Raw genomic sequence first — 27,921 nt, forward strand, 5'->3', positions numbered from 1 at the left:
AATGCTGAAAAAACACAGAGCTGAACAGCCTAAACCTTCCAGAAACAGGCAACTTTAACTTTCTCACCAGTCTTTTAGAAAGCAGTGAAGAGAATTGCTAATTGGTTTTCCTGGGTATATGCCAGAGAGACAGGCTGCTTCAAAATGGTAACTTACTGACCTTTTCATGGGTACAAGATTATTTATCTGGCTCTCATTAGGGAGACCTGTGCCATAGTCTCCTTAATAATGTAGTGATGGCTTTTCAAACTCATTTTCTTTCCAAAATTAGTTCTCATATGTGATCTATGTCCTTTGATTCCTTTTTGAGGGGTGTCCATGTCCTGTATGAAGCAATCTCAGCTTACAATACAAAGATTTGAATGTAACAGTCCTTTCAGGTTATTTTTGAGGGCATACAGCTGAATTCTTGGAGAGGAGGGAAAATGTAGGTCCCAAAATTGTAGGTTTTGCCCAGACCTACAACTGGATTTTGAGCAGACCCCAACTCCAAAGTCTTTCAGCAACTTGTGCCTGTCTGGTGCTTCCTAAACACAAATCTGCATTTGGTGCAGGTGCAGCAAACCCCACAGAACTCCTGACCCTTTTCTTGGAGTTGACTCTTCAATAAAATGAAGTGATGCTCCACTCCTTCCTTTGGCCTCACTGTAAAAACCTTCCCCCAGGAGTGGGGGCTGCAGATTTAGGGATACCTGAATCAGAGGGATGTCCTGCTGCAACCAGGCTCACAAGCACCATCAAGTGACCAGTGTGACTAAGGGACCCAAAAATAATGCTTCCTGAGTGAAGCTGTGTTTATCTCTGCCTATCTTGAGTTTGCAATTTAGAAAATACCCACAGTAAATTGATGAGGTGAACTGTGTTCCCAGATTGGCCAGAATAGCTCCTACAATTTGGCACAAAAAAAACCCCAGACAAATTGCTTATCTGGAGATAAGCAGACAGAATCTTCCAGGAATTAGTTTCTGAAATATATTTTTTTTTCTCTGCTGATTGTGGTGCTCTGTTTGCTTAAGTATTGACTCTAGTAAGCCTTTTCAGAAAGACAATTAATACCTTGGAAAGCAGCCATCAAAAAAACAGTAATCTGAAAAAAAAAAAATATTCGCACCAAGCTGTTTATGCATGGCAAGGGGGGACTCAGTTATAACACAGATTAAAGAGGACACTTGTTTAAAGTGAGGTTACTAAGGATGTATACATTGTATGGTAAATATATTGACAAAGCTGTCCTGCAGGAAAGATATTCAGTAAATTGGATTATCTACATTCTAAAGAGATTATCCACTTTAAGGCCTTTGGAGATTTGCTGCTGGAATAAAAAGAGAGGGAAGATCTAGGCTGCAGTCTAGCTAAATATTTTTTCAGTTCTTTTTTCTGCTTTTAATTAAAAGAACATCCTCTCCTGCTCCTAATCACCATTCTGTGCCTCTGTGCAATCAGTGCCTTGTACCACCTGTAGATTTACTTCAATATGTAATGATTTGTCAGAGATTCTTCCCTCTTCATCTCATGCTGCTCAGTTGACACCAGTGAAAACTGAGCCCTGAACACTTTGGAATTACTGGAAAGATCAGAACTAACCCAAGGCATTGGGGATGGTTTTTCTCCCATGTAGGGTGAAAGCCCTGAGAGCCAATGTGGAATTTTGCTATGCTGGGATTAAGTTGCCCTTTGGAGCAGGGTTTGAATAGCAGATGCTAGAGCCCTGTCACCTTTCATTGCTGCACCATGAGGATTGAGATTTACTTGGGGAAGGACTGTAGAAAGAAAAGCTCCTTATGTCTTCTCTGCCCTGCAGTAGCCACACACTGCTTGGCAGCAGTCCCCTCCTTCATTTTCCTGCTAGGGGAAATGTATGCCACAATTTGTGTTTAAAAGGGGCTTGTAAAATAGGATTGCGCCGATTTTTAGCATATGACTCATTTAAAATGAAAGGCAGCTTTCCACTAAAACCCTGTATATCTCCAGTAATTTAGAATGTGTATTTTTAAATATTGTAAGGGGGAGTTACAGGTTCTTCTATTGCTTCTAATTTTTTGGGTGAAGTCCTTTTATGAAGTGTAAGTGCAGAAATGTTTTAAGCAACAAGGGTCTTGTATAATTCACCTGCTTCGTTAACCATGCTTTCTATTTAACTATATATAATAGTTTTTCACAGGCATTTTTGTGGAGCTTTCTTGGTCACATGTGGCAGCTGTTATTTTTAAGTTAATGCAATGTCAGACCACTCTGAACCCTGAGACGAAACAGTCTTGACATTTTAGCAACTTTCCCAAATTGACTTCTTGAATATTCACTAATACTACTTTAATTTTTCCCTGCATATGAACTATTGCTTTCTGTTACAAGATGAGACAGATCAAAGTTGGCTTTTCAGCATCTGAGGATACCCAGATACCATCTCAGGGAGCTCAGAGCAGTACTTATGCAAGTGAATGACTTTTTCATGAACTTATGTGTCACCCTGAGTTCCCAAATGTAGGATTTGGTTGTCACATGGAAGCGTTCCATTTCAGTTCAAATTATGAAACCTGAAAGACTGCAACTCTCCTGAAATAATCTGGATTAATAAAAAAACATCATATGAACAATGTTCCTTTTTCCAGTCTCAACCAGTATTTTGATCACAATTCAGCTATTCAGGGATGATTCTGTTTAAAAAATAAATAAATAAAAGGAAAAAGTTCTGATCTAGTAATAAAATAATGTTGTTCTAAGTGCCAGGATAAAAAAAAAAAAAAAAAAAAAAAAAAAAAAAAAAAAAACTTACATATCCTGTGTTCTTTAAGAAACCAATATTCTCAGTGAAATGTTACCTTCTTTACCGTCTCATATATTAAAAACACAAAGATGTAATCAAACTTTCAAGAATCCATATTTTCTCTTTGTTTGGTGGGGTAAACATGAGACTTTTTGGCATCTGGGAAAGGCTCCCAAATGTCCAGAGGCCAGTCCAGTCCAACTCCTCCCTCCACATTGAGCCCTCCTCCCAGCCACCAGCAGCCACCAGTCATGGCAACATCACATTTTTCCTGACCTTGCCACTGCTCTGGATAGCAAAATTTGACTAAATTAGATGTGGTCCATCTCTCTGGATACCTGTGAGCTCAGTGGCAGTGATCACAGGGTTGTCCTTCCGAACCAGCATCTCTGGGGTGGTGTTTCAGGGACAGGAGCCACAGTGCAGAGGCCAGTGGTGGTCAGTGCAGAGGGAGGGTGGAGGTGTCTAAGGACAGAGGCTTGGGTTCATTTCCAGCTGCACAAACTGCTGAAATGCTCCCGTGGTTTTGGCTCCTCACTATCAAAGCTGCTGGGGAGCAAAATATCCTAATTCTCTCCTAATTTCATCAATTAATTTCCCTTGGAATTAATGTGCCCTCTGTTATAGTAGAAGGTTAAAATTGTGGTGAGTCGATACTTTTGTCTTAAAACATCTACCATGAAAATATTTATCCTGTGTCAGTGCAGTTAATTTCTTAGAGTATTGTTGGGAAATTAATATGGACAATTTACTGAGATCATCAGGAGGGACTGTGTTATCATCAAAGGTAGGGTTTCTCCCTTTACATCTGTCGGCAGAATTCAGCTTGCACTTCGGACAAAAACCTTTTTAAATTACAATGTCAAGTTTCCTACAGGGAAACCCCACTTTTGTGGCTAAACTCTGCCTTTTGTGACAACCATTTTCAGTCCAATATTCTTTCTTCTTCATTGACTGCTGCCTTCTTTCCAGGGGCAGACTGAATAATCTTCATCTTCTCTTCCCCTTAGGTTAATATCAAACACTGGCCTTCGGTTTTTACCTGCTGTCCACAAGGTTCACTCTTTCCAGAAAGTTTTGCTGTAAGTTTGAACGTTTGCCTTTCACTTTTTGAAAGCTGCCTTTGACTGTTCTTCTCCTCCAGCAAAACCTCTCTAAACATGATTCCCCATGTGTTCATTTATTAGCTCTGCAGTGGCGTGCTGATTGTGATTTTGCAGGCACCGATGGTCAGGAGGTCTCAGTTCTCTCCATATCTCCCTTCTACAAAGCATTGGAACTTTGACTTTACAGACCACTCTTCCTTGAACTGCAGTGTCTGAGTGGCCCAGGGGACAGATAACAGCCTTTGACTCCTCTTTCAGAAGTTGAAATCCAAACCAGGATGGTGGCAGTGGAAATTTGTTGTCGCCTGGTGAAAATTTTCTGACCTGCATGGGAAGAGTCGCTGATCTCAGAGCTGAGTTGTATCAGAAGTGGCCATAGCACAAAGAAAAGAAAAATAACAACAGCAGCAAACCACACCAAAACCCAAACTCAGGGGGTTATCTACCATACCCTTTTCCATTTTCCTCTGTCAGTAAAAATGCCCAGAAAATTAAAAATTTTTACAATGGAAAACTCCAGTGCCAACGAGGAAAAAAATATTTGTGCAAAGTTCTGTGTGCAAATAGGCTGTTAATTTCCTAAAGCACTTCTTCTGCAGAAAAAATGCATGTCAGAAAAACTTGGTTTCTTTTTCACTGAAAAATATTTTGACATACATTTCTGTTGGTTCTTAGTTTAACTGAAAACATTTGGAAAAGATTTATTGCTAATTCACATACAAAGTTCTGCATCCTCAGATGTTTGATTAGAATATTTCAACCTGCAGAAGCATTAATCCTGCAATTATTAATGGCTATTTTAGTAATATCCATTAATATCAATAAAAATGCATATAAAACATAGAGGAGATGACTGAATATAGTGTACAGACATATAAGATAAGAAATCCATTTCAGGAATATATTTGAAGTTCTTAATTCTGAGAACTTCAGTTCATTGCTCCTCAAAACCATCAAGGAAATGCAACAGCTATGGCACAACAGGGAATTTCACCTGTACATCTTTGTGTTTATCATCAGTCTTAACTAGACAGGAATTATTGCGTCCTGTACCAGCAAGAGCTTTTAATTTTTTTAGATGCAACTCCTCACTTTCCTGTAAGAATAAACAGACCTTGATACTGATTGAGTCCCAAACTAGACCTCAGTTCAAACCTTGGACCTTCTGTGGTCAATAAAAGAATTCCCCTTGGCTTCAGCTGTGCCAATATTTAAGTCTCAAAGACTGATCTTGAAATTTATAAAGGGCAGAGCTTTAGTAGAGGGATACACACAGTTCACTCACATGGGTGCTGTGTTCCCTCCCTATTCCTGCCCCTGCTGCCCTCAGTTTGCTGAATGAAGCCTCTGTCTAAGTATCACTCTGTGCAGAGTTGTGGCTGCATGGAGCTGTCAGCATGAGATAATTTTTGCACTTAATTTCAAGCTTTGCAGATAATTAATTTTGTTCTGTGCTTTCCAACAGAAACAGCATGGAAACAGCAATATCCCCAGTCTAAATTATGAGTAACATTATTTAACTTCTTTGAGGCCTATATTGAGCCAGCAACAGAACATTCCTTTTTTTGTATCAGCCACAACTGAGGAAAGACAGAAATTCTTATTTGTCCATTCAACAAATTGCACTGACAGGGGTCCTGCATTTAAGTTCTTAAGCACATACAAAGCTTATAAGCAGCCCTGTTGACATCAGCTGGGGAATGATTCATGGGCTGGTAGGTTCCCTGCTGGATCAGGCCAGAAAGGCTAATGGCTTTCCTCCTTCTGTAGGGAGGCTGGGAGAAGGGGTGGCTCGCAGCCCCCTCTCATTGCATTTTCTGGGGAGTATGTTTGCTGGAGGAGCTATTTCATCCACCTCAGGGTTATAGACCTGAGCTTATATGCATTTTAATGTCTTCAGCCTATTTGGGAGGAAGGTATGGGGGTGTTGGAAATGTTTTGCTCCAGACTTTTTTATCAGGAAGGTTTGTGCTCTGCGGGAGAAAAATGTCTCGGAAATTTTGGTTATTACCCTCTGTCTGCAGTACTTCCTCAGATTGAATATAAGGGGAAAATACTGTGTTTGAAGCAGCATATTGTATTGAAAGGCTCACAGAAGTACAAAAAGGTGTAGTTTCTATTGTATTTTATTTTTCAGAGATATTCAAGACAATATCAATATACGTACAATTGAAAGAAATTCATTCATGGGCCTGAGTTCTGAAAGTGTGATTCTGTGAGTAGACATAGCAAACTCATTATTCTCCTTGTTAGCTCATTTCTTTTCCAGAACAGGGTCAAGGATAGCAGGAGTTGGGCACTTTTTCATACACTTCCAAATTCAATTTGAGATTTTACATCTCTCCTTGCCCCTGAGATCTCTGTAAGCTGTTTCTCTGCCATGAAACAAATGAATACTTTTGGGGGGTTTTTGGTTTGTTTTTTGTTGTTGTTGTTGTTGTTGTTGTTGTTGTTGTTGTTGCGTTCTATTCCTGCTCTTTATTTTAGAAGCACATCAGAGAGTGAATTTAGTAATTACCAATGCCAAGGTTAAACACCTACAGCTACAGTTCCCTGCGATACAAATTGTGTTCAAAAGGATGGCACGACTCATAAATATTTACAGTCAGACACATCACTCAAAGACATTTATTACTTGGGCAGAATGTGTGAAGATGTTGTGGAAATGTGGTTTCTGTGTACACAACGTTAATGCATTGGTACAAGTGGGTTGTCAATGCAGTTTGGAGCTGCGTGGTTAGCTGGCCCTACATTTGATTTGAGCAGTCATGTATTTTAATGAACTAGCTGGCTTCTTTGATCCTTTCTCTCTATATATCAAAACATAGTGTTTGCTTGCTAACAAGCTGCCTTCCTTTCACTTAGCCAGTGGCCAGACTGGAAAAAATTCCCACCATGTGGTTTACCTGGCACACTGAGAGAGAAAAGCGAGGTTTGAATTGACTGAGCTCACGTCGATTCTGGGGGAGCAAGGTCAGACCATCAATAATGAAGAGAAGTCATTAAGCTTTACCTCTCCCTTTTCCCTATCAGTTATGCACAAACCCTCTAAACTTTTCTGAAGTTTTAAACACACACACACATATACACACAGGCTTTTTCCAAGTAAATACTTCCAAAGCACTGCACAACAAATTCTATGTTTGTTTTCATGATACCCACTGGAGGGTAAGATAAATATCCCAGAGTTTTGCTGTGTTTTGATCTCTCTGTGCCACTTGAGCAGCTTGAGGTTGGCTTTCCCCTTTCTCCCCAAAATGTTTCATTGCTTCTATCAGGAAGAAATTCTTTACCAGGTTGCCCAGAGAAGATGTGGATGCCCCATCCCTGGAAGTACAAAAGGCCAGGCTGGATGGAGATTTCTGCAGGCTGGTCTATGGAAGGTGTTGCTGTCCATGGCAGGGGGTTTGGAACTGGGGGATCTTTAAGGTCCCTTCCAGCCCAAATTTTCTGTGATTCTGTGATTGTCACAGGCTCCCCACACCCACCACTGTGTGCAGGAGCAGCAAGAGCTGTGTGAGCAGACCTGGCCTCCAGCACCCTGATCAGACAGTGTCCTAACTTTACTCTAGTTCTCCCCAGACCAATGTGGGACAGAGGCCCTGCATGCACACTTTGAGCCCCTGATTAGGCTTTCCCTGTGCTGTGGTGAATTTAGTTCATTTTAGGCACAAATATGCCATTTTTCTATACAAAACTTAAATCCCAGCAACTCAACAGAGTCACAGCAACGTCATTTAGTGCAAGCAGGCATATCAAGATGATTGAAATAATCCAGGACCCACTGAACCCCCACATTCTAGGGAGAAACCATTTTAACAGGCTTAGCTATGGAAGGCTCCAAGCATATTTTCACCAGTAATTTGGATTTAATCTTATGCTATGCATGGGATCAGCACAGGTGGGAGCTGAGGAGACATTTGGTGATGAAGTGCTAGAAATTTGTGGAAGAAATCCACTTTGTTCCCAGGTCTGCATGCTACTTAAGCTCCGAGATAGAGCCTTTCCAGTCCTGAAATAGAGTGTAAATTCCTGTTCCTCAGGGACAGTGACGTCTTGCACTGGGTGAATTTTAGAGTTTTAAAAATCTGCCCTGGCCATGAAATGATAAGGAAAAGCCCCCATGTGCAAGCTCTGATCTCTCCTCCATTGTCACCTTGCTAACATAAGAGTTAGTGGAGTCAGTAAGTGTGCTGGTTGAAGTGAGGGGAGAATACACCTCAATAAGAATTCATCTATGTGTGCTATAATGAGGTCTCAGGATTTGAGTAATATTTTTTTTGCTCTTTTTACTACTCAGATGCTATTGGCCAGGTGACAGGAGTATATAGTCCACACTGTGTGGCTACAGTGGCTGTTTTACAACCTTAGTATCTCACTGCATTAACATCATGTTCAGTGAGAGAATGCAGCAAGTGCTAATAGTGTGATTAAAAACGTATCTATCAGCCTGGCAGCTACAAATTTATAAGATCAATGTAATACAATAAATGTTTCAAATGCTGTAAGCAGGGACCTGTCTCTCCTCCGTGCCTGCTCACTCATGTCTAATGGTGCTGGCAAGTGAAGGGGACGGTGACAGCTCTCCTGATCCATCCTGACAGACATTATAGACACAGAGCCATGTGCATCTGCCTGTCATGGTCAAAGGAGCAATCCTTTCAGCCAGACCCATGACTGATTTCCGTGCTGACCTTAGCTCACCACCTCAGACCTCAGATAAGTGGGTCACTTGTATGCTCAGCTTTCAAAGTGAATTAGAAAAGAGTCCGGGTTGGCTGACAGTTTAATTAAATCAGGCCATTTCTGCCATCAATCAGCCCTGTCACTGCCTGCTGGAGAGGGCGTGAGCTGTGCGGTGACGTTTAAGGCGAGATGAAAGATTGCACCGTAAAGATGATAAATAGAACTGACCTCAATGTAAATTTTTAGCACCGTGAAGGGACAGAGGGAAGGTCATTAAACGTTAATTAGCTAATGCACCAGAGTAAAAACTTGGCAGAGAGCCCCAGGAGCTCCAATAGCCAGGTTCACTACCTGTGGCCTCCCCCTGGGGAAAGGAGCCTGGGGAGGGAGGGCTGGGCAGCAGGGCAGACAGGGGGTGTAATCTGTCAAGGCAGCAGTGTAGGAGGAATCACCTGCTGCCTGGGCAGTTTGGCTGCCCCTGTGCCCTCCTGCCTGGCTCAGTGACCATCAGCCCCCCTCCTGGCTGCCCACGGCACACAGCAGGCTTTTTTCCCTAATAACTGGCAAAGGTGAGGCTGTGGCACAGCATTTCAAAAGCATCTTGATAAGAGTAAAAGTGAGTGGCACTGACAGCACCAACAGGAAAGATTCTGGTCTTCCTGGCTCCTCTGCTGCCTTCCCAGTGGAGCCATGAGCAGCACCAGCATCTTCACCAGCTCTGACCTTACTCTGGAACTTACTCCAGCTGCCATCTCTCATGGTTGCCCTCATCCACCCTATTCGTGTCTGCCCCCTCCAAAGCCTGCCTCCACTGTTGGGGTCTTGCAAGCTGGGATTTGTAGAAATTTCACCATTTCAATGTCCATTTACCAATTTTGTTTGTTTGAGATTCCCTGTTTTGAATTGCATACATTTTAGTCATGAAGCATAAATAAGAACACAACTCTCTTTGCCGTTTCTCTGTTGCAGATGGCTCAATAAAAATGGAATTCAGGACATTGAGGATCATGCATTTAATGGAACATACCTGGATGAGCTGTAACTATTTCTGTTGTTTGCAATTCTGAAAAATGAAGATACTAACTTCTGCAAGATATATTTTTTTTTTAGTCTCAGATTGTTTCAGCCTAAAATATTGTGTTTTTCAGAAATCTAAGTGATAATCACAACCTAGAAAAATTGCCAAATGAGGTCTTCCAGGGAGCCAATGGACCTGTTGTTTTGTAAGTAGCAGTTGGATAACATTTTTCTCATTACTGACTCCTTAGAAAAGGTCAAAGAACATATGAATGCCAGTCTGGATTTCAGCATCTTGCAAACCTTGGAGGTCAAGACCAGAGGTCTAGCTCTGAATTTAAAAAAAAAAAGGAAGCCACAACTGAAATTTCAGTCTAGAACTTTATTTTCACTTTGTCCTCAAGTTTTTGAGAGTATTGAAGGTGAGAGATTTAGATCCAGGTTTGTCTCCACAGTTAATTAAACTGTGCAAGAGAGGAGTCATTCTGCTTTGTTTTTTCTGCTAAAAAAAAAAAAAAAAAGCTTTTGGTTTTCTATTTGAGCAAAATCAAGACTGGCTGAGTGGTTCTAATGCTGAAATCTGAATTACTTGCCACTGAAAATCTGCCCCTGCATCTGTGCAGCTTGATTCTGAAGCGAAATTCCCATCCTACAGGGATGGGGATTGGGATAGGTATGAAATACATCCCACACAGTTCCAGCAGGATGTCCTTGGTGGGTGATGAGCTGAGAATTGAGAACTCAGCAGTGGAAAATTCAGCAGTAGGATGCTCATGGATCTCAGCCACCATTACCATTACTTCAAGCCATAGTTTGCCACAGCCTCCAAAAATATATGAGTTTGCACAGCTGCCTGTGTTTCTGAGCACAAGCCACCACACGTAAGGGCTGCAAGAGAGATGTGAGGTTCTTTTTTCATCTCACTGATTCATTGGAGCCTTTCTCTCTTTGCATCTACCCTGGTTGTCCAGAAAGGGCTAAAAGTCACCCCAAATAAGTGAGAGGGGTCATTGGAGCTGTTGGAAGATTTTGCACAGATGCTAGAGTGGTTACACATCTGAAGAGGAGAGAGAAAAAATTATTAACCTTCAATTGAGTCCGGAGTTCATCTGAAGGCCTCATTTTCCACTGTGTGATGGTCAGTGCAGCTATGACATAAAGACCTGGGCTCACTGCATTCTGCTGCACTTCCATTGTTTCTTCAAAGCATCTTCTTTTTCTTGGAAAAGACTGACACTGGAGCCTCTCTGAATCAGTAAAATCTGAGGTGTTTCTTTGGGAAATCATTGTTTCCTGTAGCAAAAAATAAGTGCATTTCCTTTGCAGGCTATACTTGATACAATCATATTCTGGAGGTTTATCAAATTGATTTGTCTGTAGTTGAGATTCATTTGATAGTTCAATTTCTAACACTGAGTTATTTGTGTAAAAAGTTTTCTGTTCCATTACCAATGCATCCACTATTCCGTGGATGGGAAATTACCTTTTTATCCTGGCTGAGATCATGAGAGAAGAGCCTTCTTACTCATCCATCACCAGGGATGTGCTTTCACTTGTGGAAATGATTGACCCATAATCATATCTTTGCTGGGACAAATCATATTTTTGCTGTTGCTGCAATCAAATCCATGTTGCAGACTGCAGTGTTCTAATAGAATGAATATCAAGGTGGTTTAACTCCTGATCTTCCTGGACCAGTGTTAAGGAGTCAATTACTGCCAACTTCTATTTTATAATCCATCATATTAAAGTAATGTGAAAGAAACACAAATAGACAGCACCAATCATGGGCCTTGTGCAGGATACAGAGTTTCACAAATTAATTCCTCTCTCAGACTTACAGCTCTTGGCTGAATTAGAATCTCTCTTTGGGAAAGACATCAAATTTTGAGTTAAAGCATTTCAGCATTGACAGTAAGCCAGTAAATCAAATAGCTAATAAATCCCACAACTATACATATTCCTTCTATACAGATATACACTCTCTTTCCAACTTTGAGTTTCATAGCTTCAATTTTCAGTTGCACTGTTTCATTTAATGGTCTGCAGCTCCTCTCAGAGCTGTAGTGGCTTGTACCAGCCTCTGCTGGTGTCCTTGGTTCTCTGGCTGTGTCCTGGCTCAATGCAGAGCAAGGCATGGCTGTGCCCCATCTCACCCTTGCAATTTTTCTTCATTGATAGTCCCACATTTGGATGCTGCAGGAGAGCTCCAGCAGATCCCCAGCTCCACAGCTGAGCCCTGAAGTGCAGCAGTGATCAGTTTAAATACAAGCACGAAGAAAATTGTTCTCCCAGTCTGCCTATCCTGCTCTGATTTCTGCTCCAGGAGCTATTTTTTGCTGTTTCTGTAGGTGTCTTTCAGACCTCATCAGCTGGTCAGTACTTCTGCTAATCCAACAGAGACTCCCAGTGGGAAAGGGAAGTGTTTGGAGGAGAAGGCAGATTCATTTTGCTGTTCCTGCACCGGCTGCTGCCAAGGCTGATGACTCACAGCCAAGCAACAATAACACAAGAACACGTATTTCAATTGCTGATGCCTTCTGGTTGGATTTCCTACTGCCACTTTATAATCTTGTCCATCAGGCTTATTTAATTTTTCAAGCCTCTAACTAGAGTTCTCTAGCATCCCAAAGAACCTCTGTGCTGAGGTGTGTGTGGTAACTCAGTGGAGTAATTTACTAAAGCACCTGCACAATGTCTGTGTTTGCTTTTTGCGGCTTTTCAGTGGTGTATCCATAGCTATCCCTCACAGACATACTGAAAAAAAAACCCACAGGGGCATGCAAAGCACTTTCCCTAACTCACATCTGTTTATGTGTGATAATGAGCATAAAAAGAGAAGTTTCTTCAGTAAGAAGTAACAAGTCTTTGTGGGAAAACTATTAAATATCTTTGAAACTATTTAGAGATGATGAAAGATTCAGAAAACTTTTAGACATTTTTAAGCTCTATCCCTATTCATATTTATTTCCACACAGTGTAAAACCAATTTGGATGCAGTCATGCTTTTTATCTAACAAGCCAAAGGAAACATTTTTTTTTCCTCTGCTCTTGTTCAGAACTAAGAAGTTACACATTCTCTTAATGATGTCGTGAGAGATGCTGTCTCTGGATTTAACCAGAAACCTGCTGTTTAGTTTTTGACTCATGAGCACACAGTCTGGTGACAGTTTTCATTAGGCAGAGCACTGAGGGCAGCATCAGCATCAGAGTGAAAATTGAGGCTGCTCATTGCAGCCTAATTGCCTCTTCAAGCGTCCAAGGTAGAAATCGATGGCCCAAAATTTCTCATCAGCTGCCAGGTTTAGCTCCTCTAGAAACAGGCCCAGGACCTCAGGACCTCTTCTGTGAGAGGTGTGGCTTCTCTCAGCCTGCCCTGCAGAAGTTCACAGCACTTAGGAACACACCAGTCTGTCTTCTGTAAAAGCCACTGTCCCAGCTGGGGCAGAGGAGTGGGGTTTGTGTTTGTCCTCTGCTGCCACAGCCCATTGTCCAGCTGCTGAAGGTGGCACATTCCTGCAGAGCCTGGATGTGAAGCCTCAACTGTGGACACAAAGATATCTTTACCAATTTTACAAACTGCTTTATCATCTGCCTATGAACTTCTTAGGCTTGGCTGGTGCTCAAGCAGAGCCCTTTCCTGGTATTGATTTTGCTTTCTAGACCAGAGAACAGAGGTGCAAATGTGTTTATGGTACATAGTCTAAACTTTATTACATGCTGCTAAAGCCTGGTCTCCCCCTCACATGGCACCACTCTCCTGTATTAATGCAATAATAAAAACAATTTGTGTGTGTTGGGTGATAGAGATCAAATGAAATGTCCTGACATCACACTGTCAAAGATGAACTGGAAATTGTACCTTTGAGGGGACATGGAGAAAACTGGAAATATTGTCAGTCCAATTCCTTGATTAGGGAGAAATCTGACCTTTTCTTGGAGAATAAGGAGCAGAGCAGCCTCAGCAAACCCTGCATCCTGGATCAGTCTCAGGCTGTGAGAGCACAGGGCTTAAAGGACGAAGAGTGATTTTTTGCAATTCACTTTTACCTTTGCTCTTCAGAGAAAGGAGTTGCTGTCAGGCTGTCATGATCTGAGGGACATGGTTTGTGTCCCAGTAAGGGAATTGCAGAGATGCTTCGCCCCAGCTGCTACAGTCTGGAACTATGGGGATGGATTTTCTCTTAGCGTGGAGATGGAGCACCCTTGGTCCTTCTTCCCTTTCTTCGCTTGCATTGCACAAGTCAAGATTAAGTGTATGCAGAACATGTTTCCTTTTAAAAGCCCCTCTAATGCTCCCTTTAGTTCATTCATGGCTGCTGATTCCATCACTGCCTCTGATAGTCTGTCCCACAGTAATTGCCTTCACATAAACACATCCCTCCCTACTCCTGCAGTCGTGCCCCCTCCTTTGCTTCAGTCTCTGCTATATTTGTTATCTAAACCTCCAAGAAGGTTTAGTTGGGTTTTTTTTGTTCCTAACAGCCTGAACAATGCCACCCCTGTCTCTCTTTAATGTTTTTCTTCCTAATAAGTACAAAATCTGATATCCCCAACCTGTACCCACATGTGAGCTTCTCTCTTTGTGTTTATTGCCTTTTCCACAGCAGCCTTCTCATGATGTGATGTTCGTATAGCAAACTTCTATTGTGATTTCATCAGCCATATTTTTGTCCTTTAACAGTATTATGGGATGATTGCTTCAATTCTGGGTATTTACTAAGCTCAGCATCATATTGCAGTAATAGTTTACGTGCCTGCTAATTTCCATCCAGAACATTATGGGATTTTTTTTCTTTTGTTCTCACAGACTAACACCACTTGATTGTTGTTTGCAATGGATATTACCTCAGTTTGCTGGAGGAACACCCAATTTAGCACTGGATCATCTTTTCAGTGTAGATTTCCAGCTGATCTGTTTCCAGTCACTACTCAGAGAATGAGTCTAAAACACATATCCATTGTTGAGCAGTAAATTTGCTTTTTACCAAGATTTTCATATGTTTTCTTAAAGGGATATTTCCAGCACGAAAATCAGTTTCCTGCCAAGTCATGGATTAGAACTCATTAAGAAGCTAAGAGCAAGGTCTACATACAATTTAAAAAAGCTTCCTGACTTAAGCAAATTTAGATCTTTGATTGAGGCAAACTTCACCTATCCTAGCCATTGCTGTGCATTTACAAACTGGAAAAGACAAAAGTAAGTGATTTAATTTGTTTTTCTTTCTGGTGCTTTTCAGCAGTTGATAGTGAATTAAATAAAATTCCTCAAAATGTGGATAGAAAAGGTCTCTTCAAGGCAGGTAAGTAAATGGATGGAAATAAATGAATACACAATATGTACAGGTTTATGCATGCCACACAGTGCACACAGGGAATTATTAAATTTTGATAGCATCAGCACCTTCCCCAGACACAAGTCTGCCCTCACCTCTCATAAATCCATCTTTCACTGAGACCAGCCTGGAGCCACACTGAAGATATTAACCAGGAAACATTTGATAACTCTTTCAGAAGGTAGCTGGAGGGAAGGCTGTGTTTGCAGAGAAGATGGTCAACACTTGTTCATCACTCCAGGAGGGCAACAGGACCACTGAGTGATCCCAAACTCTTCTTTCTGAAAGCCTCATTGAAGTTGGAGCACTGCCCAGCCAAGCATCACAGATACATTTTCTGTTGAGTTCACATTCACAGCAATTTGGGGCATGTTTTCTGAGCAGATCCATTTCACACAAATCAACAGAGCAGGGTAGGAGGCTAAGGTGTCTTTTTAGGCTCCAAAAGCAATTTTACATGCTGTTTTTAATTTTCCATTACCAAGTTGCAGTGAGGATTTAGGTATCAGTGATTCTCATTGAGTATTTTCATCTCAGTCATGCAGTCTTGAAACGTTCACGTTTAGTAGTTAATGAACCTCCTGAATCTGTGCCACTGGAAAACATGAAGAACTGGTTCCTACAAAAACCCTTGGTATTGTTTGAAATTTTTCCTTCACTTCATGTCCTGAAAGGTTTGGACTTTACCATGAGAGAAAACAAATTATGAACCATTGTTACAATTCAAGACAACATCTTCAGAAGGGGCATAAAACTTCAAAGAAAAGTAAAACCATGCAGAGAAAGCATAAACTGTTAGTAGCTTCTCTTTTAATACCCTTTAATAGCCCTTTGTTTTACTTTTAGCATTGTATTGTCTCCAGACAAGGGAAGATTACTGAGTTTGCTGATAACTAATAAATATCTACATGTGTTTATAAAACTGTGTTAAGAGCACAAGTGTGATGGTGGAGACTGTAGTGATGACAGAAGTATCTGAAAGAATCCACCACCCATTTTTGATCCAAAATGCTAAGTTTTCACTAGAACAGTTGATCAGCAGACAACGTTTTCACACACTTGTGCAGTCTTATGCAGACACAGTGTCTGGTGACTTCTGAGCAGAAATGGGTCTAGTCCTTCCAGAACTGGTGGCAAAGTGTTGTTTTCCAATGAGTCCATTGAAAGCATGTTCAGTTCTGGATCTGCAAAGGAACACTGATATCACTCTGATTCATGTTTTCAAAGGTATTTGGCTTCTGGGCTGCTTGGGCCTAATCAGGACCCAAATTCCAGAATACAGCCCTTAAATTTGGCAACTGGACTTTTCAAAAACAAGGAGTTGCTATTGAAGGGAAGCTACAGAAGGAAGTAGTCCTGACCCTGTGGTAAGCTCTCAGTATCTAGTCCCCACACTTGTGCTTTGAAAAACTTCCATGCCACACACTCGCACATGAAATTGAAGTCCTCAGCACCCACTACCCCTTAGTACAGCCCCACTTTTGGAAGCTTTTTTCTGGCTAGCAAGAAGGCAAGGAGAGCACAACACAGCCCTTTGCACAGCCTGGGTAAGTGTAATTTTGCAAAGAAATGCCAAGAAACCTGTGAAGAGCTCACATAGCCCCAGTGTGGATGTTCAAGGCTGGGCTGGAGCACCACGCCATGGTGGGGCTGCTTCTGGAGCAAGTCTGGTCACAACTCCACCTCCCTGGTCAGCAGAACCAAATTGAGCATATTTATCCATGCCTTTAACAATTACCATTTGTATTTTCTACCAAACATTAGGCATAAATGCAAAATTATGAGAACCTATTACCTAGATGAACCCTTCCTGTCAGCTTCTTTTTAACATAATTAAAAATTTTCACTTCTTTCACACGGTCATGTCTCTTGTAGTGAAACTGGTGTGAAACTGTGATCCTCTCTCCAGATTAAAGAGAGAAAGTGGATGCATGTGTTTGGTTTGAAGACTGAAAGTATTACCATACACTTCAGCAGAGATTAGTCACACATACAGTAGCTACACCCTCTTTCATTTCAAAGCAGTTTTCATGACAGCTGGCACAAGCTGCATGTTCACTGAAGGCTGCTCAGGCTGTTTAGAAGTTATTAATACTTTGCATAGTGCTTGATCACACAATGTGTAATATTCCTTTGGTGAGAGCTGTGCTTGGCTCAAAGCAGCAGGCATTGCTTGTGGTGGTGGGAGCCCTGGTGTGACCTGGCTTGTCGCGCACCTTCACAGGAGAGGGACATTCCCTGTGGCCATTTGGCTCACAAAATACTTCCAGGCAGTCCAGGGAGTACAAAAAGGATGTCTCATCCTCATCACCCCCAGAAGTGCATTTTTAAGGATCACAGCAGCAGCTGATGTTCACATGAGAACTCTGGGAAGGAATTAAGACAGGGATGTGTGGCCCCTTTCTGGCTGCCCATTCATGTTTGATTTCACCTTTTTGAGACATTTGCAGCACTCAAATCCCTAGATAAAATAAGGTACCATAGTGGATCATGCTCAATCACCTCTCCAAAAATTGTCTGCAGCAGCAAACAGGTGCTGTAGTGATAATGGAAACCTTAAACCTGTTCAGCAACAGTGTTTTCTATGTTTTGGAGGATGCCACATCAAGCACAGTTCTGCCAGTCTAAGAAACACAATTAAAACATAAGACAGTTTTGATTTTTTTTCTCATTCCAATAAGGATTATGTGCTAAATATTAATCTGTAGTTTGAATAATGTGGTGCTGGCCTAAGAAAAGGTAAGCTGCATTCTTAAGACAAGTCCAGTACAGTATGCTGAACTCCCCTCATATTTTTTTGTGACTGGAAAATAATATCCTTGAGGTATGGATAGAGCAGAGACCGGATGTTAAAACCTTCAACTTGACATAGGCCATTAGGAACTTCAGCAAGATTTTGGCTTTCCTTGACATAAAGATCACCTTCTGCCCAAAAGAATGGCATTGATATGACTCTGTCCTTACACTTGATCGTTATTCTTTGGAGGAGCTGTCACTTGAAATCCTACTTTTTCAAAAAATGTGGCAGCATCAGGAATGGTGTTTGGGCCTCATCTCACAAGAACATACTGTCAGTTGCTCACAACTCACTTAATGACACTTTTTGGTGAGGATGATTGGCTTGAGATAGGACTTATTACAGAGCACAGGTCAAGACTATTTATTCTGCTGAGCATGTTTCTCAGCACACAAGATCCTGCTGCCCGCAAATCCAGACGAGGCGCATAAAATAACAACTTAAATAACAACTTGTACAAAGGTAGTAATTTTTGTTTATTTTTGTCAGAGCACTCTGCCAATTTCAATTTTGTTCTCTAGGCTGCCCTTTCTGCAGTTTATTTTTCTAGTTTACTTGAGCAAAATAATGTTAGACAGTAAGGAAAGTTTACAAAAAGAGGGAATGAATTAACTCTACAATGACACCCATGGTGGCAATAGGAAGCAAGGACCCAAACAGCCCTTGGGAAATAATGTTTTGACTTGCTCTGAGTGCACTGCAGAGCCCAAAGGGTGAGAAACAGAGGGCAAAGATATGACAAAGAGTCAGTATCAGAGGATGGCTCTTCCTTCCCCTGGGAGTTTCATCTTGCCTGCTCCCAATACAGGGAACCAGCAGGACACTCCCCATTGCCCTTCCCTGGAGCAAACACCTTATTCCTTGGGATCCTGCTTTCATTTGGGACACAGGCTGTAAAAATAAGTCAAGAATTAATGAATTGTAATCATTAGAAATATTTAATTGTCCTTACAAATCACTCTTGCCTGGGTATATATTTAGGTCCAGGCAGTGCCTGCAAAATTTTAGAAAAAGTTTATTTTTGCCTTTTGCTGAGAAATGATGGGCTACAAACATTTCCCTCAGTTCATTTTCAAAGAACCACCAATTGCTGTAGCTTTCAGTGCCCCCAAGTGGCTGTTGCACTAAAAATGAAGGACTTTTTCTCTGTTATTGCTCCTTGGAAGCCTTTATTCCCTTTCAGCCAGAGAACTGTTGATATATTGATCAATACTCTGGACCCTTCACTCATCCTTATGCGAATAGAACACAGGAGAGCAAAATGTAATGCCTTGTTATTGCTACTGTGACCTTCATTTTTCCTTTCTTGCAGACCCTTTAAACTCAATTTTCAGGAGATGTAGTGAGTGCAGAAAGTCAAAAGGTAAAATTAGGTTACAAAGAAGAATTCTCCCTTTTAGGCTGCTATCAGTTGTTAAAAATTTCAACTTTACTTGCCTAGAGAGTTCTTCTCTCAACTGTACTCAGAGTCAGGGTGGAAGATAAGCTGGGGACCTGTCCTAGAAATTACACATATAAACTGCAGTCTGGCTTGTAGCTGAATGTAGGCAGAGGTGAAGTGGATTGGTTTTACAACAAAACATCAAGTATTTTATTCCATAACTCAGATTAGATCCAAAACTGTGGATGCAAGTTCATGGGACAACCAAATTCTAAGGCAGCCAAAGAGCTGTTGTAAAAACTCGTTGTTCATTTCATGTTTCTTGATATCTATGATCTTGTTGGAGGTGATCATCTTTCTATCATCAGCCAAAATATTTGTTTCTTCTGTAGGTCTATGCATGGAGAAGGGCACAGAGTTAATACTCTACAAAATAAACCCAAACACAAATCTATCAAAAATGCTAGTATTTACTTGTGTTACTAAAAAATCTTAAAATGTTTTAAAAATGCTTTCTGACAGAAACAAATGCAACTACTGTTTACATTAAAACATTCAGTTTGGTTTGGTTTGGTTTGGTTTGCTTTGGTTTGGTTTGATTTGGTTTGGTTTGGTTTGGTTTGGTTTGATTTTGCTTCACTTCACTTGATTCCTAATCCACTTATTTTAAAAAACAGTTTTTAAGCAAAATGGTCTCCTGTGCCTTGTGTTTCTGTTGGCATCTGCCATCTAGAGATTATCTGGAATCCTGCATTAATTTATTGGTGCTATTTACTTGTGTTACTGGCTAATCACTAATATGATATGAGATACTAAAAATGAACAGCACAAAATGGAGTTTTGTGCCCTGGCAGAGTTACAAGATGGTGGTGGTCAAAACCTTTAGAAAAGAGGGAATTTGAGAATTCCTAGCTGACTTGACTCATTCCTCAAAGCTCAGTCTCACACCGGTGTTCATTGTCATGCATTGCCCCCATGCTTCTCAGTGACAGCTTAGGTGAGAAATTCATTTCTGATGAGGGAGGTTTCTTACAGAGTGTGTTATCCAGGTGGATAACTGCATCCTGAGTGTTAGGCAAACATTAGCTTTTCCTTTCCTGTGCAGTTTATGATGTTTCCAAGTCATTTACATGTTCTTGTAGTATTTTATAAATAGGGACCAGCCGCACTATTAATTTCAGGCTTCAGGGTAATCTATATAATCAGCTAACCAGAAAAACTGTGCTGTTAATGGAAAATGGAGGATTTTGTATTTGTTTTTTGCCTCATACTGTGTTTCTTAGCTTCCAACTCTACTCTTTTTACAATTTCAGGACTGAATTGCATCCGATATGTAGCATATCTCAGGTGAAGCAAGACTTTGAGGAGAAGCCTAGCAAAAAACTACAGAGAAGGTCTGCAGCTGAAGATTATATTTCCAACTATGGCATAGGATTTGACCCAGCAGAGAATGAATTCGACTATGGTTTATGCAATGAAGTAGTGAATGTAGCCTGCTCTCCTAAACCTGATGCTTTCAACCCATGTGAAGATATCATGGGATACAACATTCTGAGAGTCCTGATATGGTTCATCAACATTTTAGCCATTACTGGGAACACTGTTGTCCTCATAATTTTAATAAGCAGCCAATACAAACTCACCGTTCCTCGCTTTCTGATGTGCAATCTTGCCTTTGCCGACCTCTGCATAGGGATCTACCTGCTCTTTATTGCCTCTGTAGACATCCAGACCAAAAGCCAGTACTACAACTATGCCATAGACTGGCAGACCGGGGCAGGGTGCAACGCTGCGGGGTTTTTCACGGTGTTTGCCAGCGAGCTGTCGGTGTACACGCTGACGGTGATCACGCTGGAGCGCTGGCACACCATCACCTACGCCATGCAGCTGCACCGCAAGGTGCGCCTGCGCCACGCCGTCACCGTCATGGCTTTTGGCTGGGTGTTTGCCTTCACGGTAGCGCTCCTGCCCATATTTGGGGTCAGCAGCTACATGAAGGTCAGCATCTGCCTGCCCATGGATATAGAGACACCCTTTGCCCAGGCTTATGTTATGTTCCTCCTGGTGCTGAACGTGCTGGCGTTCGTGGTCATCTGCGTCTGCTACACCTGCATCTACTTCACCGTGCGCAACCCCAACGTCGTCTCCTCCAACAGTGACACCAAGATCGCCAAGCGCATGGCCATACTCATCTTCACTGACTTCCTCTGCATGGCACCAATATCCTTCTTTGCCATATCGGCCTCGCTCAAGGTTCCTCTCATCACAGTGTCCAACTCCAAGATCCTGCTGGTTTTGTTTTACCCCATCAACTCCTGCGCCAACCCATTCCTCTACGCCATTTTCACCAAGACTTTCCGCAGGGATTTCTTCATTCTCCTGAGCAAGTTTGGTTGCTGTGAAATGCAAGCCCAGATTTACAGAACAGAGATCTCCTCGTCTGCTCATACTTTCCACACAAGAAATGGCCATTGCCCTCCTGCATCAAAAAACGGTGATGGCACTATTTATTCTTTAGTTCCCCTGAATCACTTGAACTGAAATGCTTGCATAGATTTGTGTCTGAGGCGGTGTGCTACCCACTTGCGAGTATGTGAATTTGAATAATGACTTCAGCATAGCATGCAAACTTGTTTTTTATGAAAAGAAAATTCTTTCCAATTCCCTATTTTTTGTTCAATGAACAACCATCAGAGATGACATATCATCTTCATCAGTTCTTGAAGAACAAAGTGCTGAAGTGTTCATGTAGAACTGTCTCAAGAAATAAATGAGATCACAAACTGGTATCTCCCACCATGCGGGCAGATTCCCTTCATTCTAGGGAGTTGTTAGTTGCTTATTGAGAATTAAGTAGTGGTTATATACAGTTTAAAAAAAAAAAAAAAAGTAGAACTAGTTTCTTTTTCTGTGAATTGTATTATAGCAATACAGATAATTAGCTTTTTTCATTAATCACACCTCCTGGGGTTACAGGAGACAGAAGGCCAATTTAAGCCCTCCTCCAGCACAGGCTTGCTAGGAATGAGAATATCTTGTGATGTTTCCATTTCTGTTGAGCACAGCAGGGAGGCAGGAGGCATCTCCAGCTATGCTGGATCTTTGCAGTTCCACACTGTGTGGACCTGCCTTTCCCTGCACAGAAGTGTCACTTTGGGTGGTGTTTGTGTTGTTTTAGATTGGCAGGCTCAGAGAAAGCTGGTTTTTCTGAGTTTGTATTAAAGAGTTGGTTTGGTTTAGGTTTTGTTTTCAAGGTAAGAAAGAGCAAGGGCAAGAGAAACCCCTCATAATAAAAAGGGTGTTCTTTAAAGTTGTTTTCACAACAATTAAAGTTGAATTCACTTGTATGTCTGGGAGCCTTGGATATGCCAGCATGGGCCAATGGGCTGCTCCACCAAGACCTGTGAGTCAGGTTTGCCATACAAGAGCATTTGTGTATTATACTGCCTGGACTGCACAAAGAACAATGGCACTGGATGTGGCTTCTAAATCCCTGCACAAAAGTTCATGTGAAATCCCAATTTTTTATATACTCCTTTTAGGATTTCTCCTTCCCTTCTAAAAAAAAATCCTTTGTGCACACATTATTATGTCCTGGTCCAGATTGGAAGAGCTGAAATAAATCACAAGCTGCATACGTTGAAATAACAAACCAAAAAAAAAAAAAAAAAAAAAAAAAAAAAAAAGAAAAAGATAAAAAGAAAAAAAATTTAATCAAGATTTTCTGATTTTACAGGGGTTTTTACTGATATCTCAATGAGTGTACAGACATTTTACATGATTTGAATATCTAATTTTTGCATGGTTCATCATTCCAAATTGCAACAAAATTCATGGATGGGTAGGGTTTTCTCATGCTGATTATGTGTCTGTGTGTGGATATGTGGGCATAAAGAAAACACCAGGAGAGCAGTCTGGGCTTCATTCCCATCTCACAAACAACTCACAGTTCTGCCCCATGAAATTATAAAAGCTTGGAGTCTCCATGGTTAAATGTGATGTGCTTTAAATGTTTCCTACCTACAGCTCATAAAATTTCAGTAGCAAATCTTGATGCTTCTATCCATAATTTCCCCTGTCATCAGTTTCACATTTCAGCATCTGAATCTTATGTGAATAACAACAGGAGGTGATTATTCATTCAGTCCTAGCCAGGGAAGGAACTATCAGCTCCCTAGTGCATAAAACAGGGGAGATCAAAGACAGTGTGTTTTGGCGGGGGAAATTTCATTACTCAACACAAGTAACACTCCCTCCAAGATCCAGGAAAAGAAAGAATGAAAGAGAAAAGTGGAAAAGACACTTCATCTCTGGGAAGAACATCTGACTACTCAGAGGAATAATTTTTTTTCACAAATGCTTTATGTCATATACTGTGCGCTGGTGCGCAGCCATTTAAACCCATCTCAATGGAAGTGACTGAATGATGATGTTCCAAAATGACAAATAATCTAGTTATATTTTTTAAAGGGTCCTGATTCTATTATTTGCCTAAAATTGAGGGAAGTTCTTTGGCAAACACTACCCCACTTTTGATGATAAATATGCAAAATTCTTGCAGCATGTCATGTCACACTTTTTTTGGCTGAGCTCTGTCCATTTACCAGGAATGAGACCTGGCAGCTCAGGAAAACACAAGCACAGCAGTCTAGAAGCCAGTCTAGTAAATCCTCTCATAGATAAATCAGGCACATGAGCTTGATACAGACCATACTTCATGCAAACTCATTGCCCAGACATTTGCAGAATCAGAACACAGTTAAATATGTTTTTCTCTAATTAACATTCCTGAAAAGAGACCTTGCAGGGATGTGTCTTGTACCCAGAGTCAGACCAGGGCCTGGGATTGAACCACCTGGCCCATGGGCTTTCCTCCAGAGGACACATGAGCTGATACTTGAGGGGCAGGTAAAGCCTGCAAAATTGGACACCTTGCCCGTGTAGAACATGTCATCCTGCCCACACATGCTGCTCAGGAGCTCTGGTGGCAGCTCCAAAGCTGAGAGATTGACTCTGCAGTTACCAAGACAAAATTCTCCCTTTTCCAGTCCTTAGATCTCCTTGGCTTTAGCTATTCTTTTGATTTTAATTTTAAAAATCTTCCACATTGTGAAGGACATTGTGCAACCTGTGTCTTTTCCTGTGTGAGATACTGGTCTTTTTGTATCATTATTTTTTATTTGAAGAAAGCAGTATAAGAAAAAAAAATACCTCAGGATACATTTTGTCCATGCTTGTAATGTACAAAAAAGCCTGCTGGTGTTTGGTGTGGGTTTCCTCAGCTCTTGAACAACATGTTTATGTTGCAATCTCTAAAATATTTTACATTTCCCTTTCCGAAATCTGTTTTAATAAAACCAATATCAAAACAGAGTGCCTTGAGAACAAGTGTGCGGCCAGAGATATGTTGACAAAGTATGCAATAAATGTTGCTGCTTATCTGGAGAGTTCCATTTATGCAGTGCAGCCCCCACAGTCAGGTCACTGTGACCTACAGATGAGAGACTCTGCAGAGAAAACCCTCCTGGAGAGTTAACAAAGCACAGAAAGGTGTGCTTGAAACCTCTTCAGCAAATAACACAGGAGGACTGACCTGTCTTTGTTTTAACAAATCTCTTGTATTAAGCCATATTTCTTAGGAAATAAGATATTAACCATTGACAGAACTCAGACAGGCATGTTTTTTCTCTTTAATTCATATGAACAGCTCTTCTTATGTGATGCATTCTAATTTTTTTCCCTCATTTTTAGAGTCAGGGCTTGTAATTCTCTTTTGTTTGGTATTTTGCTCAAACAAATAAGAGTATGACTGTGTGTGCACATATGCTCATGTGAGTAGGAGAGACAGACCAAAGGTAACAAGGAAACTGAATCAAAGCCTATCTCTGATTCACAGGAAAAAAATGATAATTTGTCTATTACAGGTAGAATTGCCATTCATTGTGGCAATTCATTGCACTTTAGTCTTCACCAAGCCCCCAAAAAGGCTGAGTTAAAGAGTTATGACTCTGTCTGCCCTTATGGTGCCATCACCACAGTGACTAAAAAGAGACTGTACAAGCAGTGAGAACACAAAAAGCAACTTTTTAATATTTTTGATAGAAATATCATCCCTTCAGGCATGTACCTTGTGGAGAACCCAAACCTGACCTCCCCAATAAACATTCATCAGGTGTTGTGGTGGGAAATGAGAAATGGGGCCACTTCAGCTTGGCAGACTAAAAGCAGCATCACAGAAATTGCCACCATGGGTAAAGGTAATAGGAGCATCAGGAGCACCTGGTCAAAAGTGCCAATAAAAACAAAATCCTGACTTGGTAGAGAAAATGAACCATGATCCATTTTCTTTACAGCTTTGCTCTGGGGGTTACACAGATATGCCAGGCAGAGTTTGCTCATTAGAAGGCAGGCTTGTGTTTGAGCTTGTTAAGAATTCAAGATGAGATTTGCATCCCATTTAGCAAGTCTTCAAATCATTTGACCACATTTCTTTCCTGTAGATTCCCTCCTAATCATTCCACTGAGGACACAGCAGATAATCTTACATTTAATTTATGCAGCCTTGTTGTTAAGAGGAGTTAATAATGCGAAATGATTTATCCTCAAGGAATAATTTAACCATCCCTCCCCTCCCTGAATGAAAGAACAGAAAAGAAAGGTAGGTCTGGTTCAAATGGTCAAGCAAACACACACAAACCTCCTCACAGATTTGCATCTTTAATATGGGCATATGCAATCTCCCATGGTGTATGCAAATGGGAATTGCACATACACACTCTTCTTCCCTGAGAGCTTTTGTCTGAGTACTTGGCTACAAGCACATATTTGAAAGTCTGGGCGTTGTTGCTTTAAAATATTCAAGAACAGGAGTAGGATTTTATAGCTGTCATCTGGATAATTAAACTCTTCATTAACAGTTGTTCACAAACCAGTAGGTGACCTTTAATTAGGGATAAAAGTACTCAGGAATGGATTTCAAATGTTAAGAAACTGCAGAGGAGCCCTTTTCCCTCCACTTCTCCAAGTCCATTGAAAATCTTTTGTAAAGCATTGGTTTTCCAAGAGAAATTATGCTGGGTGAGGCAAAAATATGTTTCCAGGCCAAACTCATCAGATATATGCTTTGTTTAACCTTGCTGTAACTAAAATATTGCATTTTCTGTTTTCTGCCTCACGCAGAGTTTGCCATGTGTCACCTGGGTCTTTGTAACCCCAGCCTGAACACCTGCACCAAGCCATATCTCCACCAAAAAAAGAACAGGAAAATCAACAAGTTCACAATGAGAGCAGTGCACAGATGGTAACGTGCTGTATTTGTGAGTGGGTGGAAGATTGCAGGGCAGAATTAAGCAATATGGACATTTCTGTTGAGTCATTTGAATATCCAGTGCTGAAATTCTGCATTAAAGGGGCAGTTTAGCTGAAGATTAGTTCCCAGGAAGAAAGCAATAGAAATTTGCATGGAAAAATCCTGTAGAGAGATAAAATTTAAAGGTAAAGTTAAAGTCAGTGGGGTTTAAAAGCAAAATATTGATATGAGAGAGTATGTTCTGTCTCTGGAAGAAGATAGCAGCTCCTTTAGGGGCCATCCAGACACCACACTGCACCAGTCACCTTTGCACTGTATTTCTGTGTATTCATTGTGAGCTACAAACGCCTGATTAGCTTTAAGTGCTCACATTTTGCTCTTTTCTTGACTGTGCTGTGTGGACAGGCACATACCCCTTGGACATCTATACTTCATTGCCTCAGACTTACCCCATTCCACAATGATGGTTTGTGCTGTCTGTGCTTGGAAGTGCTCTGCTTTTACCTGCAGTCATGTAAGGAACAGAATCCACATCCCTTAGAAACACTTCTTCAGAAATCAGTGGCTGGAAGACCAGAACTCTGTTCGTAGCTCTCTGTTCTGGGATGCACAAATCATTTTATGCTGCCCTGCAGCTTCTCTGTCTCTCCTTTTTGGTTATTTGAGTGACTGTTATGAGGATAACTGGCCCTTTGCCAAGCTTGAGACATTCTACTTTGAAATTGTCATTGTTTGAGCCAGACAATTTCCAAAAATCAGGGTGATATGAACAGATCCCTCTCTCTGACTCTACATATTCCCTGGACTTTGCTGGGGGGAAAAAACCCTAAATTTTACATAGATGATTCACAATTTTATTCTCCCAGATTGCCAGCTGCATTTTTGTCTTGTCTTAGAGATGTCATGGTGGCATGGGACAACCCTAAGTGACCTGGGGAGGCTGCAGAAGGATGAGGGAGGAAACATAGTCTGGATAAAGTGGGGACATCAAAAATTGCACACCCAAATTAGAGCAGTTTTTAAATGACCCCCAAATGCTCCAAGAACTACCAAAACCCACATCAAAGAAAAGACCAAAGCCATTCTATTTTTTCATTCCTGCCACCAAGGCCTGCAGTCAGAGAGGATTCCCTGATCCAAGGGGTCTCTGAGAATAACCACGGGGTCTGTCTGTCAGGAAGCTGTGCCAAATATGAAGTTTAGCAAACAGTGATTTTGCTCAGTGCTATAGCTGTCCTGAAACACTGTTTCTCTGCAGATTTAAAAGCCTGGACTGGGCAAAAAAAATTGCATTGAACTAGGCTTTTTTCGAGAGGTGGCATATCCATGGTACTGTTTTCAACCACATCAATCTAACCGAGGTTTGGGGTGGTTTTTTTTCCCAGCAACTTCTCCTGCTGCCCAACATTACCTTTCTTTTGGAATGCTTGTTCTTCCTTCCTTCCTTCCTTCCTTCCTTCCTGGAATCCTTTCTTTCTTCCTTCCTTCAAAAACCACTGCAGCCCAAAACCACCACTTTTAGTAC

The 27,921-nt window shown here is 41.2% G+C and overlaps 1 protein-coding gene across 1 annotated transcript in view; it reads left to right on the top strand.

Moving 5' to 3' along the window:
* The window catches only part of FSHR (follicle stimulating hormone receptor), a 79,853-nt gene extending 58,063 nt beyond the window's left edge, over positions 1 to 21,790 (top strand). The window contains 6 exon segments of the mRNA XM_054290393.1: positions 3,775 to 3,846; positions 6,008 to 6,085; positions 9,526 to 9,594; positions 9,705 to 9,779; positions 14,588 to 14,773; positions 20,401 to 21,790. Of these exon segments, the coding sequence (XP_054146368.1) occupies positions 3,775 to 3,846; positions 6,008 to 6,085; positions 9,526 to 9,594; positions 9,705 to 9,779; positions 14,588 to 14,773; positions 20,401 to 21,628 (1,708 nt within the window). The 3' untranslated portion in view covers positions 21,629 to 21,790.
* The last annotated feature ends 6,131 nt before the right edge of the window (positions 21,791 to 27,921 follow it).

The sequence above is a fragment of the Melozone crissalis genome, unplaced genomic scaffold (genome assembly GCF_028551555.1).
Source record: "Melozone crissalis strain CALT ecotype California unplaced genomic scaffold, PUWL_Pcris_2 ptg000081l_1, whole genome shotgun sequence".
Lineage (NCBI taxonomy): Eukaryota > Metazoa > Chordata > Aves > Passeriformes > Passerellidae > Melozone > Melozone crissalis.